This window comes from Dendropsophus ebraccatus, chromosome 3, assembly GCF_027789765.1.
Source record: "Dendropsophus ebraccatus isolate aDenEbr1 chromosome 3, aDenEbr1.pat, whole genome shotgun sequence".
NCBI classification, from domain to species: Eukaryota; Metazoa; Chordata; class Amphibia; order Anura; family Hylidae; genus Dendropsophus; species Dendropsophus ebraccatus.
The window spans coordinates 80,506,307-80,528,988 of NC_091456.1; the positions used below are offsets into that span (position 1 = coordinate 80,506,307).

The 22,682-nt window shown below is 42.8% G+C and overlaps 1 protein-coding gene across 1 annotated transcript in view; it reads left to right on the forward strand.

The window, feature by feature from the left end:
* Positions 1 to 19,199, forward strand: part of LOC138785781 (prostaglandin reductase 1-like) — a 34,023-nt gene extending 14,824 nt beyond the window's left edge. Inside the window, exons 4-10 of the mRNA XM_069962100.1 lie at positions 1,158 to 1,217; positions 5,243 to 5,410; positions 6,150 to 6,267; positions 15,513 to 15,668; positions 17,224 to 17,329; positions 18,051 to 18,169; positions 18,871 to 19,199. Coding sequence (XP_069818201.1) covers positions 1,158 to 1,217; positions 5,243 to 5,410; positions 6,150 to 6,267; positions 15,513 to 15,668; positions 17,224 to 17,329; positions 18,051 to 18,169; positions 18,871 to 18,984 — 841 coding nt within the window. The 3' untranslated portion in view covers positions 18,985 to 19,199. The remainder of the gene's footprint in view (positions 1 to 1,157; positions 1,218 to 5,242; positions 5,411 to 6,149; positions 6,268 to 15,512; positions 15,669 to 17,223; positions 17,330 to 18,050; positions 18,170 to 18,870) is intronic.
* Positions 19,200 to 22,682: the final 3,483 nt, after the last annotated feature.

The window sequence follows — 22,682 nt, forward strand, 5'->3', positions numbered from 1 at the left end:
CATCTTCGCGCTGCTGGTCTGTACATGTAAGAACACAAAGCGATGTACCTAGTAGTACATGCACTTTAACTCACAGAACGTACAGTACCACAATATATTCTATGAGCATGTAAAAACTACCTTTTTCTTTCAGTTCTGTTTGCTCTTTTTAGTCTCACAAGGTACATATATTTAGACACATACATTTAATTTATTTTAGTCTTTTATAATATATGTATTTTAATGACTAATAAGTTGTGATATTCACCTCTTTTTAATATCAGTACTTGTCAATTTAGGGGAGTACTCTAACCCCTTTATGATCAAAGGTCATTGATGCCAGTATGCCCAGGTCACACTGCAGCAATGCTCTACATTTAATCCTCTTTCCCTTTTAAGAGCCATTACTCTTTTTTTTTCCACCTACAAGGCTGTTTGGAGGCTCATTTTTTGCACCACGATCTATAGTTTTTATTGGTACCATACTGGTGTAGATAGTAGTTTTTGATTCCTTTTTAATATATATAACAAAAATATGCAGTCCTAGCCTTTTCTTTCTTTTTATGTTTATGCTATTTAACATGTGGGAACAATACTATTATATTTAAACAGTTTGGAAAAGGCTCCTGCTACAAATGTGATTATTATTTACATTACATTTTTTTTTTTTTGTAAAATGGGAAACGGGATGGTTTCAACTTTTGAGAAGCTTTGTCATATTTTTAAAACTTTTTTTTTATTTTCTTAAACTTTCAATATCCCTTAGTGGACTTTTATAAGCAATCATTAGAACCACACAACGTCCTGTCAGGGGTCAATTTAACAAGACCATGGTGAAGCCAGTGCAATTAGTGATAACACTATATTAGTATGTTCTTTGTCTTCAGGCGATACTATTACATGACAAAAAATGTTGTGTTACTGGAATACCCCTTTAACTGGGCACTGCAAAGACATAGCACTAACAATATATACATAAATGACATGGTATATGTATTTTGTACATGTGTTATATAAGCAAAACTGTACAGGTTTGGCTGTAGTAGGTCTACTGACTAATAGACATCATGCCAGTATAAGTTCGTCAAAGTGTGTTGAGCAACACTTGTGATCACTCTTGCTGTAATCTTTTACTTGAAGTAGGTTTTGACCTATGTTTATATTTTTTGTTTGCAAAGGCCTTACAGTAAGACAATGATGAAAGAGGGAGACATCATGATTGGAGAGCAGGTTGCAAGGTAACTGTCAAAGATGTGCTCATTTGTTAAGTCCGACATTTCTCTGTCATGTGTATCAACTATAGACATCTATAATGAAATGTTTATATCCCTCCAGCCAAATAACTGTAATCCACAGAATCATCTTTAACCCCTTAAGGACAGAGCCTGAAATGGCCTTAAGGACAGAGACAAATTTTATGAATATGACCTGTGTCACTTTATTCATTAATAACTTCGGGATGCTTTTACCTATCCAGCTGATTCTGAGACTGTTTTCTCGTGACATATTGTACTTCACATTTCTGGTAAATTGGAGTCGATACTTATAACGAATCTTTATGAAAAAACCCAAAATAAAGTGAAAAATTTTGAAAAAATGCATTTTTCCAACTTTAAAACTCTTCTGCTTATACAGAAAATGGTTGTGCCACATAACTTATATATTAAATAGCATTAGCAACATGTCTACTTTATGTTGGTGGCATTTATTAAACTATTTTTCATATTTTTTAGATAACAGAAAGCTTAAAACATTAGCAGCAATTTTCCAAATGTTCAGTAAAATTTCAAAATCAGAGATTTTTAGGGTCCTGTTTAGGTTGAGGCTATGTTCACACTACGTAAGTTTCCGGCACGTTCCGTGAATAAGCGGCCGGAGACTTACATAGTTTGCGTATAATGGAAAGTATACGAAATACTGCTGCACAGTTCACACTATGTACGAACTTACGCCCGTATCGTACGCGGCGGTGTAAAAAATGAACCAGACCATTGTTTGCGGACGAAAATGCCGTAATTTACTCCGTCCCTTCTCCCCACCCTCTTCATCATTAGGAATGCCACTGAAACATTTTCTCCATGCTGAACATTGCACAGGTCCTTAACGATCCAGCCCATGTGCCGGGCTGCCACAGGTGGGGAATAGGAGGCAATCTGCCTGGAGCATTCCTAATGATGAAGAGGGTGGGGAGGAGGGACAGAGAGGTTGTGCAAAGTTAGGGTACAGATACTCTCGTTTGGCATGGGCTTCAAGTTTGAAAGTATTTTTTGAGGACAATAACTGCATCACCTGCGGAACAGACCGCAGGACAAATCTTGGATTAAAAGCAGCTATCTGAAGGTACAAGTGGTTTGGGGGGTTAGATTGTGGGTACAGAGTCACTCTAAGCTATTGAACAATGGGAAATAGCTTTATTAGAACAAAAATTTGTTTTATTAATTAAATATTAACTATAACAGGGATCGACATTATTGCCGGCAATTACTAATTGCCGATAATACCGTTCCCTGTAATACTGCTTCCCTGCTTTCCCAGGGAGCATAAACTTTATTTAAACAGCTAAACAATTGTTTAGCTGTTTTAGTAAAGTTAATTTAGATTTAAATATTCGATCGAACGCGAATCTTTCGAATAGTGCAGTATTTGATCAAATAGCTATTTGATTGAATACTATTCACTCATCTCTATTGAGGTTGAACCCCACAATAAGGACTTTATCCAATATTATCTTACAGCGGATATACTGTTTATACTAAGTTTTCCCTCCAGGTGGGATTGGCAGTGCCGGCTGTAATCCTCTGTGCCGTGTAGAATAATTTGCTTGTGTTACTACGTCATTTTTGTGAATACGCTGCAGTACTGCAATGAAACTGTGTGAACACAGCCCTAATTTCACTGCAGAGTTTTGCACAATCAGTAAAATTAATGCAGCAGCTGCTTCTGGCCAGTCAGAGATGGTAAATCACTCATGGGATTGGGGGATCCAGCCATGTGACATCACGCCCTACCCCCTGTCTGCATCGTCAGCCTGTCCTCAGCAAACACACACAATGTGAGACAGAGACATGGAAGACTTGTCTCCTAAGGTGAGAGAGCAGTGGGAGCAGGTGACAAAGTGGATTGGCACAGAGGCCATTTTTCTTCACTTCCTGGATGTCAATCAGCTACCAGTGTGGCAGAACCGCACAGATATGGTAATACATTGTATAGACACATCTATATAAACTTTTATGTGGAGTTCCCCTTTAACCCATGGTTTTAAGGCTGTGTTCACACATTTTGGAGTGCAGTGCTGTCATAATACTGCAGTGTCTTCACAAAGGTGATGAAGTACTGCAATAAAATGCAGTCCTGACCTTCTGCAATCAGCAGCGACCTATCACAGCTCTAGACTTATGTCTGTACAGAGTGCAGCATCCTTTGCATGGTCACCTCTCCAACTTTCAATGTATGTCAGCATTCAACAGGTCTACAAACATTCTGGTTTTCTGGCACATTTCATCAGCTGCCAGTCTTCTTCCTGACCCATGGAAATGCTTGCACAACACCTTCTCAGCACCATCCTCTAACAGTTGCAAAATTTTATTAGTGCTTAATACAAAAAGAAAAAAAGAAACTCTGGGATTATGAAATATGACTCCTGGAAAAGAATTTTCTTCAATAGGAAGGAATAGAGGACACAATATTGTTAGATCAGCAGCTTTTCAAGTTTTAAAGGGGTAGTGTGGTCTAAAGGATTTTTTTCACTAAATAACACACATTACAAAGTTATACAACATTGTAATGTGTGTTATTTAAGTGAATGCCCCTCTTTCCCATTTGTGTGTGGGGGAATCCTTTAGACCGCACTACCCCTTTAACACACCTCAACAATTTCTTTAGGACCAATGCTCTTTGACATCCCTTGAAATGTGTTAAATTAAACTATTTCCATAAAGTCCCAATCAAGCTCACTATTCTCTTGAGTGTTGTGGTACTTGAAAGTACTTGATACTCTAGTGATGCTCGAATAACATTGATGGCCTTAATCAGCCAATAAACATGCGTGCCTGGGAGATCCTGCTGATCAGCAGCTATGTTGGCAGTGATTGGCCAGCTGCATCAGATGACCAGAGTGTATGTAGACCCAGGTCTCCAGGTGCTCGACTCAGTTACTTGCTGTTAGTTGTCAGGGAGAGCTGCTGGAGAAGGAAAAGTGGTAATGTAAGCTTAGTGTGGTTAGGCAGGCAATTAGGTTCACCAAACATCCAACAGTCCTTTCAGGACTAGTAGTCTGTCAGTGTGACTGAAATAGCGCTAATTCCATATAATATACCAGTATTATACAGATAATTATATTAGTATATAGCTAGTAATAGGCAAGTATATCCACAACTATCCAAAAGACCTTTTAAGGACTAGAACAAACAGTATAACCAGTATCAAAAGGCGACTGTATATTCCATTGTATATGATGAGTAATCTGCTGACGGAAAACATGGGACAGACTAGTGTAAAGGGAAGAGAAATGGGCATACTGATGAAGGTGTAGGCACAAGACATGGGCCTGGGCATGTAAAAACAGAGCACGCCACTGACGGAAACCAAGAACATGGCTTATGCAGGATCCCTGGCCAGCTTACGCAGTAAGCCACGACCGAATTGAGAGCAGCGTGAGCAGATGTTGACGCGAATGCCTAATGTGGCCAGTCAGTTTGTGACCACACAGTCTGAAATTATGGTTCGGGAGGCATCGAAGGAGATTGTGTCTATCCATCCCCCAAGCGTTCACCTTCTGCTGTCTCAGGGCAGTGAGGAGAAGGTGGATGAGGAAGCATCTGGTCCGACTGGTGAGCTGACTGGACCCAGCACTTTTTATAGTGGGAGGGATCTGCAGCACCAATTTTAAGAGGCAGAGGTGTGGCCAAAGGGAGAAGGCAGGCCATACCAAGTGGTCCTGCAAGTGTTCCCCATAACACCCACTTGCAGAGGGTGTTCATTGGCCTGAACCTGCTGATAGTGCCGCTTTAATGTCCTGCAGTATATGCTTGCTGTAAGTAAATAGAATACAGTAAAATACACAGACACATGCAGTTTAACCATCCTTCATCTTTCGTATACCCTTAACACTTTGAAATAAAGGTATAGATAGTGCCACCCTACACATATATGCATTTAGCAGCTGACTAAAGCATGGTACTGGGACACTGCATAAAAGATAACTCTCTTTTATGGTATAGGTTCTAATAAAGATACACTTACAATTATATTTTTATTTCTATAGAGTTTTGGAAAGCAATAATTCTGCTTACCCAGTTGGCAGTTATGTTCTTTCAAAGGCTGGCTGGACAACGCATTCTATCTCTCAAGGCAAGGATCTCACACCTTTATTAGCCAATTGGCCAGACCATATTCCCAAGTCCTTGGCCCTTGGAACAATCGGAATGCCTGGGTGAGTTCTCATGAAATACTTGTAATATGGAGTGATATTACTTTTTATATTTTGTTGCAAACGCTTTGCTTTAAAATCAAATAAATACTGTACATATGGTAGGCTCTCTAGACATTTGGATACTGAATGAAATAACGATATTCTCTACAAACTTTCAAGTAAGGTGCACTTTGTACACACTCGTTCACGTCTAGTTCACGCACGAACTGCAACAAGCTCACCATTCTCCACAGTCTGAGACCATCGCTGCCCAGCAAAGATCGGCATGTACACGGCAGATCGGTGACCTCCGAACGCCACATACGACATCTCGGCACGTCCTATGGACCTCTGGGAGCGCCACCCCGCTGAAGCTGCCGATGTGCCTCCTGTAATACAAAGAATCCAGCAAACTCGACTGGGATCTCATTCACCTACCAAGCGTGTTCCGAGGAGTGATGGGCAGTGGTTATCTACCACAGTAACATTGTTATTATACATCAGCATACTATAGTATCATCATAGATGCATTATATTAGAAGTCTGAACAACTTGATACTATTTACCAGATACATGAACACTGTGATTTGCATACAGTATCCTCTATAAAACTGTTGGAAGGAGGACTATGTACACACGTACAAACTTAAATGGGAGAGGTGTTGTATAACGTGCCCGATAACATGTCCTCCTGACAACTTGTGATATCCAGACAGTATAAATGCTATTATCATACAATAGTAATTGTTTTGTTTTTCAGTTTAACAGCCTACTTTGGTTTAAAAGAGATCTGCCTAGTAAAAAAAGGGGAAATTGTTTTGGTCAATGGAGCTGCTGGAGCTGTTGGGTCTCTAGTTGGTCAGATCGCAAAAGTTAATGTGAGTATTGTCATCATTGAGACAAATACATCTTATGTTTGAACTTGGTGTGTGTGTATGTCTGTATATATATATATATATATATATATATATATATATATATATATAACCCCCCCCCCCCCCATATGTTCAAATTTGCATTATTTAAAAAAAATAAAAAATAAAAAAAAATAAAAATAAAATTATATATTATTTTTTTGCAATCTATTTGGGGCAAAGATCAGCCACACAGCAAAATTAGTTCTCACATGGAGCCATGATAGATTTGTGTAAATACCTCATTCAAACAGTACTTAGATATGGCTGCCTGAAAATGTACCTGTACGAGCGGTAAGATTGTAGAACTCTCTGCCACATGATGTTGTCATGGCCAATTCATTAAATAAGTTCAAGGGAGGCCTGGATGCTTTTCTTGAACAATATAATATTACAAGTTATGGGCATTAGATTTCCGGTGATACGTTGATCCAGGGATTGTTCTGATTCCCATTGGAGTCAGGGGGGAGTTTTCTCTCTGTGGTGGGGAGACTGTCGTCTGCCTCATAGAGGTTTTTGCCTTCCCCCTGGATTAACACAGTAGGGCGGGGGTGTCGAGCTAGGGCCCTCCGGCTGTTTTGGGGCTGCGGGTCCTGTCATGCCTGGGCGGCCAGGGCTTAGCTTTGGCTGTCCGGGCGTGGTGGGAGTTGTGGTTTTGAGGCGGCTGGGGGGCCTGGGTTTGACACGTCTGCAGTAGGTTGAACCTGATGAACTCTTGTCTTCTTTTAACCTTGCTAACTATGTTTCTGTGTTATAACTTGTCAGCACAGAGGTTGTCAGCTGGCCCCCTCTTCCCCCTTTATAACTGGCCCCCTCTTCCCCCCCCCCCCCCCCTTATAGATGGTCCCCCTCTTCTCCCCTTATAGCTGGCACCCAGGGGCGTAACTAGAAATGGCTGGGCCCCATAGCAAACTTTTGATTGGGGCCCCAACCCCCTCAATCGACCACTACGCCATAAACACACTCAGCTCTACACAGGTTCTGTACACCATATAAATTACAGTACAGTTATATTAAGTGACTCACAGGGGACGTCTTCTCTGATCGGAGTTCTTTCCTTTTCATCTTCTCCATCTGTCCTGGGCCATTATGAGAACTTCTCCGAGCCACGAATCCACAGATTCTGCCAGACAGATATATTAGACTCCTCACTCTGGCACCATCCTCATCTCTATACACACTGCACATCTGTACTGTCCCCTTTACACTCTCATTTAGTGGGTAGCCCTGACTCTATGTGACCCCCTAATAATATATGCCCCCCTCTGTGTATTCCCTCTCCCCCTATGTTGCCCCCCCCAAATAGATGGCCCCTCTCCCCCCATGTTGCCCTCCTTATAGATGGCCCCCTCTCCCCCCACCCTCCCTTATAGATGGCCTCCTCTCCCCCCTCCTTATGGATGGCCCCCTTTCCCCCCCACCCTCCCTTATGGATGGTCCCCTCTCCCCCCACCCTCCCTCATAGATGCCCCCTCTTTCCCCCTACCCTCATAGATGCCCCCTCCTTCCCCCTCCCTTATAGATGGTCCCCTTCCCCCCTCCCTCATAGATGCCCCCTCTTTCCCCCTACCCTCATAGATGCCCCCTCCTTCCCCCCACCCTCATAGATGCCCCCTCTTTCCCCCTACCCTCATAGATGCCCCCCTCCTTCCCCCCACCCTCATAGATGCCCCCTCTTTCCCCCCCCCCCACCCTCATAGATGGCCCCCTCCTTCCCCCCACCCTCATAGATGCCCCCTGCTTCCCCCCACCCTCATAGATGACCCCCTTTCCCCCCCACCCTCATAGATGCCCCCCTCTTTCCCCCACCCTCATAGATGGCCCCCTTTCCCCCCACCCTCATAGATGCCCCCCTCTTTCCCCCCACCCTCATAGATGCCCCCCTCTTTCCCCCCACCCTCATAGTTGCCCCCCTCTTTCCCCCCACCCTCATAGATTGCCCCCCTCTTTCCCCCCCCCCCCCCTCATAGATGCCCCCTCTTTCCCCCCACCCTCATAGATGCCCCCCTCTTTCTCCCCACCCTCATAGATGCCCCCATCCTTCCCCCCCACCCTGCAGGCTGATAAAAAAACAAAACTTAACTCACCTGACAACACGCTCCCACGTCGATCCTCACTTCTCCTGGTCTGTCCTCGGCTGCTGCGCGGCTGCCGGGGGTGTCGCGTCTTATCCCCGGCAGCGCTCGCATCCCAGAGCTCCCTGCGCGCCGGAACCGGAAGTCAGGGCCCAAGGCGCGCAGGGAGTTCTGGGATGCGCGGCTGCCGGGGATAAGACGCGACACCCCCGGCAGCCGCGCAGCAGCCGTGGGAAAGACGGAGGAAAGACGCGGGAAAGCCGTGGGAAAGCCGTGGGAAAGACGCGGGCCCCCCTTCGTGGCCACTGCCTGGACCCCAAACAGCTGTAGCACCCGGGAGGCCTGCTCGGCCGCCGGGTGCTACAGGCTATGTGAGCTCCGGGGGCCCGCGCCACGGGCCCCCGATACGGCGGGGCCCCGTAGCGGCCGCTACGGCTGCTACGGCGGTAGTTCCGCCAGTGCTGGCACCCTCTTCCCCCTTATAGATGGTCCCGGACTCTTGTGACCGCAAGCAAAACAATGCTTGCGATCACAAGAGAGTGCAGTGGCGAGGGGGGGGGGGGGTGTGGCATGGGCCCCCCCGGAGCCTCGGGCCCCGGGCAACCGCCCATATTATAATCCGCCACTGAGTACAGTGTACCCCAGGCCATTCCTGTGTTTAGTCAGTAAATTTGCCTTCAGGAGACTGGATTTCTGGTAAGTTCAGCTTTGTTTTACAGCATGATAACGACAACAAAAATTAATGAATATATATTGCAAACCTGCTTTATATCACATCTGCTGTTGATTTAGATTTTGAAAATTATAACGACAGTGACACTTTAAGAGCATGTTTATGTCGTCCCAATTCAGGTATTTCAAAATCCACAGTGATTTTGGTGCAGAATCCGAACTTATTTCACATTGCAATCAGCGCTGATTCTACCATTGTCTAAAACCATGGAGAAATAGGCACCATGCAATGTCAAAATCTGTATAACAAATCTTGAACTTTTGGCGTGGGTTCAGAGGATGAATTTTTAACACTGTCTGAATAAGCCCTTAGAATCATCTAAATGTTTTTAGTGTATTAGGGCCCTATTACACAGAGTGATGACCTCCATCATTACAATTGGTACATAGTCCTAGTTCAGGTGGACTGATTGCCCTTTGGGGGTGTCTTTAACCCCTTCATGACCAGGCGTTTGCGTTTTTGCGTTTTCGTTTTTTCCTTCTTGTGCTTAAAAGGCCATGGCACTTGCTTATAGCGCTTTTATCCTTTGGTCTATGGGGCTCTGTGAGGTGTAATTTTTTTGCGCCAATGATGTGTTCTTTCTATCGGTACCTTGGTTGCGCATATGTGACTTTTTGATCACTTTTTATTACAATTTTTCTGGATTTGATGCGACCAAAAATGCGCAATTTTGCACTTTGGGATTTTTTTGCGCTTAAGCCGTTTACCGTGCGAGATCAGAAATGTGATAAATTAATAGTTTGGTCGATTACGCACGTGGCGATACCAAACATGTTTATTTATTTATTTATTTTTATTTATAACATGGGAAAAGGGGGGTGATTCTGACTTTTAATAGGGGAGGTTTTTTTTTTATTATTAACAACACTTTTTTGAAACTTTTACACTTCTAGTATAAGTGCACTGATCACTCATTGATCTATGCTTAATATACTTATACAGCAAAGATCAATGAGATAGGCACTCGTTTGCTTTCGGCTGCTGCAGCCGAAAACAAACGAGTGCCGAGTCGGGATCAGCGCCATCTTGGCGGAGACCCCGGCCGGCACCACAGACGGAGATCGCTCCTCCGGGACAACGTCCCGGGGGAACGATCTCCGCCACTAGACACCAGGGAAGCGCTGGATCCGGTAATCGGATGCAGCTGTCATCTTTTACAGCTGCATCTGATTACCTTATTAGCGGGCACGGCGATCGGACCGTGCCCGCTAATAGCCGCGGCCCCCGGGCTGCATGAGGCACCCGGGACCGTGGAGGTTCAGAGCTGGGTCGCCGCGCGGCCCCATTCTAAACGTCGGCACCCGCGCGACGTATGGTTATGTCCTCGTGCGGGAAAGGGTTAATTCAAAAGTCCTTTGAATTTATTAGTAAAGACAATGAAAAAATAAAAACTGTGTGTACAACTAAAAACTAACGTCCGCTGTTTACAAAAAACATCTGCGAATAATTGTCATGATTTTTATTTTGACATCCGCACAAAGAAATTCCTTCATTTAACACACTATGTGCATCTGACGTCCATAATTCCATTGATGTGCCACAATTTGACACAGTTTTGCACATCTCATCAAAATTTTGACAAGGAATAATGTTGTAAAATAATCTGATTAATAGCTTGTATAAAAAAGTTAGACAAGTCAAAAGATGTTCCAATTTTATTTAACAGCCTTAGCCACTAAAATCTAAAATGCTGTGATTTATAGTCACACAACAAATATGTTAAATATAAGCAGACCGGGCTGGCACCACAAACAATAGAAAGGAGTGCGAGTAATCACAACCTAAGCAACATCTACAATTAACAACAAAACCGGCTGGAAAAAGACAACTGCACCTCCCAATAATGAAAAAATATATATACAATCTTTATTATACATATATGCAAAGGGACAAACATTTAAAATCATTTAAAAATACACACAAAACTGTTCACCGGTTCCAATCAAACACAGCGAAAACTGACCTAGCATAAGCTTATGCAGGGAGTGGCAGCATAAATGATACAGCAATACCCCAAAAAATTGTGAAAAAAGAGAATGTGAACAATCCAAAAACTCATAAATCCTAATACCCCAATATCCAAAGAAACTGAAGTCTTAAGCAAAAATAACCAAAGGAATCAGAGACATAATCATAATACAGAGTATAAAGTGACTGCTGCCACTCCAGATTAGGTCAGACCAGAACACCCCACGCGTTGCGTCACCAGGACTTTCTCAAGGGTGAGACTCAAGTCCCGCTTTGCAGGTATTTATATCAGAAATAATTAGTAATGAAAAATAGATGTATAGCGCTCAATACGATTACTCACACAGTGGAGGGGATCCCAGATCATGTAACCCACGCGAGCGTGTCTGCATCGCCATTACTTCCTGGTCACATGTGTGGTCATGTGAAAGCTCCAAAGGCACGTGATGGTGACGTAGACTACAGAGCTATGCGCATGCCCTAAAGGTTAACACTCGCGATGCCGAAGGCATCACTTTGTCAATATAGTGGCCACTATATACTGTACTACGGATGTAAGAGGGTGTAGCAGCGCAAGAAAGTAAAATACAGTGTTTGTCCATAAACAAAATTGAAGAGTACAAAAATAAATAAAAATAAAAATAAAATTAAAAATAAATATGCCGTATATTTATGCCGTGTTCATGTCGTTTATGCTGTACATTTATTTTTATTTTTATTTGTTTTTGTACTCTTCAATTTTGTTTATGGACAAACGCTGTATTTTACTTTCTTGCGCTGCTACACCCTGTTACATCCAATATGGTGGCCACTATATTGACACAGTGATGCCTTCGGCATTGCGAGTGTTAACCTTTAGGGCATGCGCATAGCTCTGTAGTCTACGTCACCATCACGTGCCTTTGGAGCTTTCACATGACCACACATGTGACCAGGAAGTAATGGCGACGCAGACACGCTCACGTGGGTTACATGATCCGGGATCCCCTCCACTGTGTGAGTAATCGTATTGAGCGCTATACATCTGTTTTTCATTACTAATTATTTCTGATATAAATACCTGCAAAGCGGGACTTGAGTCTCACCCTTGAGAAAGTCCTGGTGACGGAACGCGTGGGGTGTTCTGGTCTGACCTAATCTGGAGTGGCAGCAGTCACTTTATACTCTGTATTATGATTATGTCTCTGATTCCTTTGGTTATTTTTGCTTAAGACTTCAGTTTCTTTGGATATAGGGGTATTAGGATTTATGAGTTTTTAGATTGTTCACATTCTCTTTTTTCACAATTTTTTTTGGTATTGCTGTATCATTTATGCTGCCACTCCCTGCATAAGGTCAGTTTTCGCTGTGTTTGATTGGAATCGGTGAACAGTTTTGTGTGTATTTTTAAATGATTTTAAATGTTTGTCCCTTTGCATATATGTATAATAAAGATTGTATATATATTTTTTCATTATTGGGAGGTGCAGTTGTCTTTTTCCAGCTGGTTTTGTTGTTAACTGTAGACACAACCACTATGTTGCCCTAGCCTGCTTAGTCTATATTTACACAATGTGTTATACTAAGTATCAGGGCCGGACTGGGCATTGTGCGCCGTCTTTGAGGGGCTGCTGTGGGCCGTCTCTTCTTCCCCTGCACAACCTCCCTGCACTTCACAGCAAATCACTGGCTACAGAAGGCTGTGTAATACAAAGAGGACGGTGGAGGAGAAGAGCAGCCATCACACTGTAGCCGGCCAGCACAATATTCCTCCTCTACAGGACCCGGCAGGCCCCATCTTTTTACAGGGAAAATAACAGGAGACTTTTTAAGTCTAAAAATCACAGATCTTGAGAAGTGGGGCTTAATAGAGAGACGGGGCTTAGACAGGGCAGGAAGCTTAGGTGCAGGGTCCTGCCAGCTCCTGCTGTTCAACTACAAGACCCATCAATCAACCAAGAAAGAAAGCAGATGGGTATAGCTGTGTGTGTGTAGAGTGTGTGCCCTGCGGGTATGTTAGTGGCACATGCAGTATGCCTCCACTTCCAAGACAAGCTTGTTTCAGCAGTAACAACCAGTCAATCACTGGCCACACTGCTGTCAGTGGTCCTGCCCCTTTGATAGCATTTTTGGTACAGAACCAAGAGCGTACCCTACTTTTAAGAGCCACTTTGGCGCCATCCCTTGAAGAGTGACTTTGGTACAGTCCCTTTAAGAGCGACTTTGATACTGCCCCTTTCAGATTTTATTTGGTACCAGACACTCGAGTGACTTTAACACCAAACCCTTAACAGTGACATCCACAGCATTAAAGATAATTGCTCAAATTGTGGAAATCTATAGTTATGTCAGTGAGGCAAAATTGTAAGGACTTGCCATCTTCTATATGTGACTGCATGGATGTTGTCAGGCACTGAGTGAAGGACCTGCGACTTTCCCTGGTAGAAAGGCCACTTTCCCACATTTAGGATCACTGATGCGGACAAAACCACCTCCTCATTTCTTAACAGGCGAGTAATGTCGCTAATTACCTCAGCAACATTAGGCAGCTATTGGTGAAGACATGGCGGTGCGGTATTAGCCATATTCTGATCACAAATATGGGAAGGTGCAATGATAACACAAGTGCGTTATGCTGCGTTTACACAGAACGATTATCGTTCGAATTTTCACAATAACGATCGCATTTAAGCGATAATCGTTCCGTGTAAACACAGCAAACGATCAAGCGATGAGTGAAAAATTGTTCATTTTGATCTTTCAACATGTTCACAACTCGTCGTTCAGCGTTCGCTAAAAATTCACAGATCCCTTTGTGTAAACAGTCTTTCAAAGATTCACCTTATGTAAAAGATAGGCTTAAGCGATCTTAACCCCTAGACGACCCTGGACGTAGGGTTACGTCATGGAAGTCTGTCCCCAGACGACCCATGACGTAACCTTACGTCCTGGGTGTTTCTCCCGCTATGAAGCGCGCTCCGGAGCTGAGCGCGCTTCATAGCAGGTGGGGGCCGGCTGCAAACAGCAGCCGGGACCTCACCGGTAATGACACGCTGCGGTAATGATCGCGCTGCCGCGTTTCATTAACCCCTTAAACGCCGCGATCGCGGCGCGACCGCGGCATTTAAGTGTAAGTGACAGGGGGAGTCCCCTGTCACTTACCGATCGGGACCCCCGCAGTGTGACTGCGGGGGTCCCGATCATTGAAACGGACTGCCGGAGGTCTCTCACCTGCCTCCGTGCGGTCCGATCGGCGATCTGCTACACTGAGCCTGCACAGGCAGGCTCAATGAGCAGATCGCCGATAACACTGATCAATGCTATGCCTATGGCATAGCAATCATCAGTGTATAAATCAAAGTAGTGAATGTAAAAGTCCCCCAAAAGGACTTCAAAAGTGTAAAAAAAAAAAAGTTCAAAACACTATTACACTACCCCAAAACCCCGCCCCCAATAAAAGTCTAAATCACCCCCCTTTCCCATTATATAAATAAAACATATAAAAATAAATAAATAGATAAACATATAATATACCGTAGCGTGCGTAATTGTCCGATCTATTAAAATATAACAAGCGTCATTGTGATCGGTAAACGGTGTACACGAAAAGAGGGGAAAAAGTGCGCAGATTACCGATTTTATGTTACATTATATATTAAAAAAAATCAATAAAAAGTGATCAAAACGTCCGATCTTCACAAATATGGTATTAATAAAAACTAGAGATCATGGCGGAAAAAATGACACCCCATACAGCCCCGTAGGTGAAAAAATAAAACTGTTATAAGCGTCACAATAGGCCCATTTTATTAATATTTAATTGCCAAAAAAAAAGGATTTCATAAAAAAATACATATATAACATTAGAGAATCTGCGTAACCTGCATATGGTTGTGTTCAAGCTGACCTATAGAATAATAGTGTCATGTCGCTGTTACCATATAGTGCATTACGTAGACACAGGAACCCCCCAAACGTTACCATATTGCATTCTTATTTACGATTTCACCTATTTATATCTTCATAAATAATATATTTGGAATTCCATCATACATGTTATGGTAAAATGAATGGTAAAATGAAATTACACAGTACAACTATTTATGTAAAAAACAAGCACTTACATGGCTTGTAGATAGAAAACTGAGAGTGCTGGAGCTCTTAGAAGGGGAGGAGGTAAAAACGAAAACACTAAGATCAAAATTTGCGCGGTCCACTGGGTCATTTTGGGCCTGGTCCTCAAAGGGTTAAAAACGATCGCAATAACGATTTTTCTTACGATTTTTCTGAAAATTTATTTGTCTAAACGCTGATAGTTATAAAAGCCAAATCGTTGCTTCAAAATCGTTAAACGATCGATTGGGCGAATTATCGCTTTGTGTAAATGCAGCATTAGCTATATTAACTACTGCTAATTATATTGTTGCCTACTAAAAACGTTCTTCTTTTTTTAGGGTTGTAAGGTGGTTGGCTGTGCTGGCTCAGATGACAAGGTTCAATACCTGAAAGATATCGGCTTTGATGAAGCTTTCAATTATAAGACAGTGGGTTCCTTGGAAGAGGCATTAAAGAAGGCATCCCCAGAGGGTTATGACTGTTTTTTTGAGAATGTAAGATTATTATTTTTTCTTATTCTATTCTATTTTATTAATTACATAAGTGGAATTAAAACCAGTCACCTGCAAGTGCATACTGGACATTGTCAGAACAGTTGAGGAGCAATAAACTTTGACAATGAGCATATATATAAGTGAATATAAGGGTTCAGGCTACGTTCACACATGTTTTATTGCAGTACATTCGGGGCACTGGAGTGTTTTCACTGGATAGAAAACAACAAGTCTGGAACGCCCTACCCAAACCCATCAGACTCATACCCAATACTCACAGTTTCAAGCGTGCCCTGAAAACTCATCTCTTCAGGCTCGCCTATAACATTCCCTAAACTGTTTTCCCCTTCTGTTGTTTCCCTTGCTCTATATCTCTGACGGTTCCTGCACTTTATATGTTTACTTGCATCAGAAATTGGCGTTGTTACTGGCTTATATCCTGTATTTCTAACTATGTACAATGGCTGGACCATGGACAAATAAAGCAATTATGCCTGGTGTCAACGAAAATTATAGTCTGTAATCTCAAATGAGCAGGTCTCGTTTATACTTTGTATTTTTGTTTTTATTTATGTTCTTATTTATTCCAATTTAACTGTGTATTATGTACCTCTGTACTGTATGCATAGAAAAAAAAAAAAAAAAAGCGCTGCGGAATCTGTTGGCGCTATACAAATAAATTTATTATTATTATTATTATTAAATTTATTATTATTTAAGCTAGTTTCAGTGGAACATATTATTGCACTATAATAAAATATACTGTACTGTATGTTTATGTATGCAAATATCAGGAAATTTTCCGCCTTTTTTCTACCTCCAATGTTACCTATGTTGTGAATCAAGAATTTTAGACATACCAAAAAGGCTCTCTTCAATGTCAATGTTTGTCAATACTTTAGGGTGCGCTCACGCATAACGGATTCACAGCGGATTTCTCGCTGTCAATTGGCAGCGCACTGATTGGCTGAGCGGGACATGCTAGGAGCGCCGAACAAGGTACTCCGGTGGCCGGGGGGTTAACGGGGCGGGATGCTGACATACTCACAGCGGGATGTTCATCCCGCTGCGAGTTTGTCTGCCCAGAGTGTACAGGGCAGGGATCCGCAGTGGATCTTGCTGCGAATTCGCAGCGAGAAATCCGCTGCGGATCCGGTATGTGTGAACACACCTTTAAGGAGAAGTCCCACGGGATTAAAACCACTGGGTAAGCAGGGGTGGGGAGACATAATAAAGAAAGTATACTGTATGTACTGGTCCCCGTGTCCCTGCAGCACTGGGTGGGAAATAGCTCGCTCAGCCAGTCAGTGAGCGCAATGGTGTTCCACCCCAGTCACTGGCTAAGCAGGGCATCCATCAGCCAGGTTTTGATGTTGCAGGAGGGAGTGATGGAGAATGCCGTTAGCAGGAAGCGGTTCTGCAGGGGCATGGGGACCAGTAAGTATACTTTCTTTATTATGTTCCCCCCAGACCTCTCCTTTAATAATATTAAAAGATGAGCCATCACTATCATGTTACTGAAGAGTTTATGTGCTTGTGCCCTTATGTCCTTTAGGTTGGAGGACATTTTGCAGATGTTGCTTTACTTCAGATGAGAAAATATGGAAGAGTTGCTGTTTGTGGAGCTATTGCCCTGTACAATGATACAACACCTAGAAAAGGTAATTTTGTCGTTTATAAGCATGAAACACAAAACTTTATCCCTGGCGTTATTACTTTAGTAATTTGGTGCCTATAGTGCAGGAACCCAAGTAACAAACAGGAAGGTAAATACATTATAAAACTATCTTCACACACTGTTTTATTTTAGACTCAAAAATTTTAGTGTTTTGCCTTTAGTCTCAAAAATCTGTCCGAGATACTGAGATACTGTATGAACACATGGGGGGAAATTTATGAAAGGGTGTAAATATACACCTGGTGTAAACTGCCCACAGCAACCAATCACAGCTCCTCTTATATTTTACCAGAGCTGAAAGCTGAGCTGTGATTGGTTGCTGTGGGCAGTTTACACCAGGTGTATATTTACACCCTTTCATAAATCTCCCCCATGGACTCTGGATATGTGCACACACTATTTCAAGCCTTATTTTTGGCTTCACTATTCTTCAGTATTTTTTTTTTATTGTTTTTCGCTGTGTCGGTTCTACTCCCAGTTTTGGCTAACAATAGGCAGTCCTTATTGTGACATTTAGTAGTAGTTCTGCATTGATCATTTTTAAGTATTTTACCACAGCACACCTTCTACACCCATTATATAGGATACTCGTAAAAAACTAATTTATCTTTGAAAATGTTTTATTCATTTTTATAGCAAAAATGATTATAACATTTATTCAGAAATAATATGGACTAACATACAGGTCAATTGTTTTTTTGCAGGAGAATATGTCCACCTTCCTCTTATCTTTAAGGAACTGCGTATGGAAGGCTTCACAGTACAACGATGGCTAAACAGATACAATGAAGGTTTGGAGAAACTGATGCAATGGGTTGTTGAGGTAATTTTTTTTCTTAACAATGTTCATTCCTTAGTGTAGTGTAATTGTAGGTTCCATTGATTTTAATGGAGTCACGTCATGGAGGGGCTGGGGTTTCTTCCCACTGGGGGTGGGTCGGCCCGCCTCCAGTGCTTCAGCCTGGGCCTGGTGGTACAGTCACTTTAACTTGCATTGTGCTGCAGCTAGAGGGAATCCTGGATGGAGTGTATACACATAGTATACACTACGGCCAGAATCGCTAGTGAACGCACAAAAAACTGACAGTTTTCTGCACCCGCTAATCATTGGATAGCGGCCACAGAGAACCTGTCAGTTCACACAATATAGCGTGCGGCTCCAACCGCATGCTCCATTGCGTGCATCGGTGAATTTGGATCGGGGGGCACACGGGTGCGCCCGCACCCGAATTCAGCAGAAATGAAGATCATCAGTAACACCGACTATTCTGTGATCCGGCCGGGTCACAGAGTGGCCTTTGTGAACATGGTGCCATATGACATATTTGGTCAATTCTGGGGTTAAACCCCTGAGTGGTGTCGTGACTCTATACTGTTTGCCAGGAGAAGCTCATAAGTATCACTAAGTATTAAAAGTTTAGCTGTTGTATTGATGGTGTACGCTAGTGTTTTTTATAATAGATATTTTCTATAGGTAACCTTATTTAGATTGTAGTTGTCATCAATAATTTTTTTTTTCCACAGGGAAAACTAAAGTACCACGAGCACATTACCAGGGGCTTTGACAACATGCCCTCTGCCTTTCTGGGGATGCTTAAAGGGGATAACACCGGGAAAGCCATCATAACTGCAAAATAATCATTTCAGATTTATTTCTACTAAAAATTTCAAAAGGTGTGAACTGTATAAGGGATGTTTTATTAGTATAGTGAGCCTTTGGAATCCCTGAAAAAAATAGCTTATATAAAAAGTAAAGTTGGGCCCAGGGGAACCACTTTCCAGCTGTCTCTTTGCAGTGAGAACCCTCTAAGAATGATTCCATACACAAATAAAGCACAAAGAACATAAATTGATACCGGTGATCTTTGTGGTGCTTTCTTTTTTGTGCAGAAGTTGTCATTCACACAACAGTTTATCTGGCTCTCCCATATATGAGACTGAACTAGTATTTCTAATAAATGGAAATTGAAAAAAAAAGCTAAAATTGCAAACATCTAAGGGTATACTGTACATTGTAATGGTCAAGAGAAGAGCTTATGACCATAGCCAGGGGCTCCGCTCCTCTTCGGTGTGCTGCATCCAGAAAGTGACGTGTGACACTTAGAGCACGCTCTAGCAGACGTGGCCGCTGCCCTTTAGCACACTGGGAGGACTGGACTGGGGGGCTGAGGTATTCAGCGGCATTATTATAATGGGGGAAATCTAACTGGGCCTCCTGCAACCCAGGGCCCTGGGCGTCAGCCCAGACTGCCCTCTTTATAATTCACCTATGACCATAGCCTGCAATAGGGAAATATTGCCTGAAATATTTCTCACATTACATGAAAGTCATAATGCCTGATAATGGCAGGAAAAATTAGCAGAATATTTATTATCCTGAGGCTATGCTCACACACAGTAAAAGAAAAGCAGAATACAGCCATAATGTTTATTATTTTGACAGTAGTAATCAATTATGGTTATCCCATGGCTGTGTGTAGTTATGGCTAAGTGTCCACTGCCGGCCAATTTCCTATTGACTTTAATGAAACACATTATTACATTTACATATGCACATAAGAAGATACTGAGCTTTTGACCTCAACTGATTTTCTATAGAATGTGTTTGAATAAGGTTGGGGGAAAAAAACAAAATATTATGTTATTTCAGCTCATATTTTCTATTTTTTACAAAGAACAAAAAGCAGAATAAGCATCAAAACATTTGTTACACAATTTACACAGCAGTACCCCACAGATGGACATACGCTGCTGTTTGAGCATATGCCAGGGCTCAGAAGCAGAGGCGTGCCATTGCATATTTAACACAGATTTTGCAGGACAGTGCTGCCGTTATTGATTGGCTGAGCCAGCTGTCAATGCTCAGACAAGACAAAAGTTGTGACCAGAGAGTGACAAGAGGGCCCCTGAGGGAGCCTGGCAGGTAAGAATAGGTCATTTATTATTTTCCATGCAAGTCTACCAATATATCAAAATACCCCTTGAACCTCTGATATGTCTGTACTCTACGTCAAAAGTTAATTTAAATCATAGTAACACTTCCTATTACATTAAGGGATCTCAGCTAAGCTGTTAGAAACATGTCTGACAAGAAGGTTATTGGCTGCTTCTAATGACCAGCAAACTGTGAATGCAGTGCTAGACAATCATGTAAACCATGGGTCTCCAAACTGCGGCCCTCCAGCTGTTGCGAAACTACAACTCCCATCATGCCTGGACAGCTAAAGCTTTGGATTTGGCTGTCCAGGTATGATGGGAAATGTAGTTTTGCAACAGCTGGAGGGCTGCAGTTTGGAGACCCATGATGTAAACTGTAAATAAATCAGTAATCAACATTTTACATACTTCACTGTCATTATAACTTTCAAAATCTAAATCAACAGTAGATGTGATATAAAGTTATCATTTTAGTTATCATGGAAAACATGGCACTTCCTGTTTTCTGGCTTTTTTTTCCTCAAAAAACAGGAAAAAGTTAGAAAACAGGAAGACCAGTGTATCCCAGGCTATCTGAGCGCTCACAGAGAAGGCAGTCATGTGACTGATGAACACATTGAGCTGTGACTCTTTGTACTAGACAGAATTCCTAGGTTAAGTCTCTTTTTTTCAACCAGCAGCAAGCCAGAAAATCCGCCTTCAGGAGACTGGACCTAGATTTCTGGTAAGTTCAGCTTGGTTTTACAGCATGATAACAAGAAAAATAATGGCTGTATATTGCAAACTTGCTTTATATCACATCTACTGTTGATTTAGATTTTGAACGTTAGAACGACAGTGACACTTTGTCATTTACTAAAAAGGGCAAATAACTAACTGTGTGCAGGGCTGTATTTACCATTAGGCAGTCGTGGTCCAGTGCCTAGGGCAGCACCTTGCAGGGGGCAGCACCAGGGAGCAGGAGGAAGAAAACAACTTTTTATTTTTTTTTTTGTCTCCCTTTCAGATTTGCCAGTAAATCTGGTGTCCTTTTTAAGGGGTGTGTGGGTACATGGTGGTATTGGTCAGGTCTGGTATGGCCGTGTTTTCCAGTCACAGTATGGTGGTATTGGTCAGGTCTTGTGTCGCAGTGTTATCCAGTCACAGTATGGTGGTGTTATCCAGTCACTGTATTGAGGTGTTATCCAGTCACTGTATGGCGGCATTTGTCAGGTCTAGTATGGTGGTGTTATCCTGTCACAGTATGGTGGTATTGGTCAGGTCTCGTATGGCGGTGTTATCCAATCATAGTATGGCGGTATTGGTCAGGTCTGGTATGGCAGTTTTATCCAGTCACAGTATGGCGGTATTGGTCAGGTCTGGTATGGCGGTGTTATCCAGTCACAGTATGGCGGTACTGGTCAGGTCTGGTATAGCGGTGTTATCCAGTCACAGTATGGCGGTACTGGTCAGGTCTGGTATAGCGGTGTTATCCAGTCACAGTATGGCGGTATTGGTCAGGTCTGGTATGGCGGTGTTATCCAGTCACAGTATGGCGGTATTGGTCAGGTCTGGTATGGCGGTGTTATCCTGTCACAGTATGGTGGTAGTGGTCAGGTCTGGTATGACAGTGTTACCCAGTCACAGTATGGCGGTATTGGTCAGGTCTGGTAAGGCGGTGTTATCCAGTCACAGTATGGTGGTAGTGGTCAGGTCTGGTATGGCGGTGTTATCCAGTCACAGTATGGCGGTATTGGTAAGGTCTGGTATGGCAGTGTTATCCAGTCACAGTATGGTGGTATTGGTCAGGTCTGGTGTGGCAGTGTTATTCTGTCACAGTAAGGCGGTATTGTTCAGGTCTGGTATGGCGGTGTTATCCAGTCACAGTATGGTGGTATTGGTCAGGTCTGGTATGGCGGTGTTACCCTGTCACAGTATGGTGGTAGTGGTCAGGTCTGGCGGTGTTATCCTGTCACAGTATGGCGGTATTGGTCAGGTCTGGTATGGCGCTGTTATCCTGTCACAGTATGGCAGTATTGGTCGGGTCTAGTATGGCGGTGTTGTTCTGTCACAGTATGGTGTTATTGGTCAGGTCTGGTATGGCGGTGGTAAGTGTGACGCCTGGAGCTATCACCTACAATCTACCAATCCTGTGGTAAGAATTCCTTCAGACCTTCATTGATTCAATGTGGAAATTTGTTTATGTTTTAAGCAGTTAGAAATCCTGAAAAAACTTGATTCAGACAATGTTTTTGTAGAGAAATGCATGTGGCCGAAATCACGCTTCCATTTCTTCCCCAGTAGTCAAATGCTGTTACCAGGATTATTGGCCAAACATCTATTGGTTACCAGAAACTAGAAAATCCTGATGCTAATTGGTGAGTGAAGATGGGGTGTCCTCAGGTTTAGTGCCTAGGGCA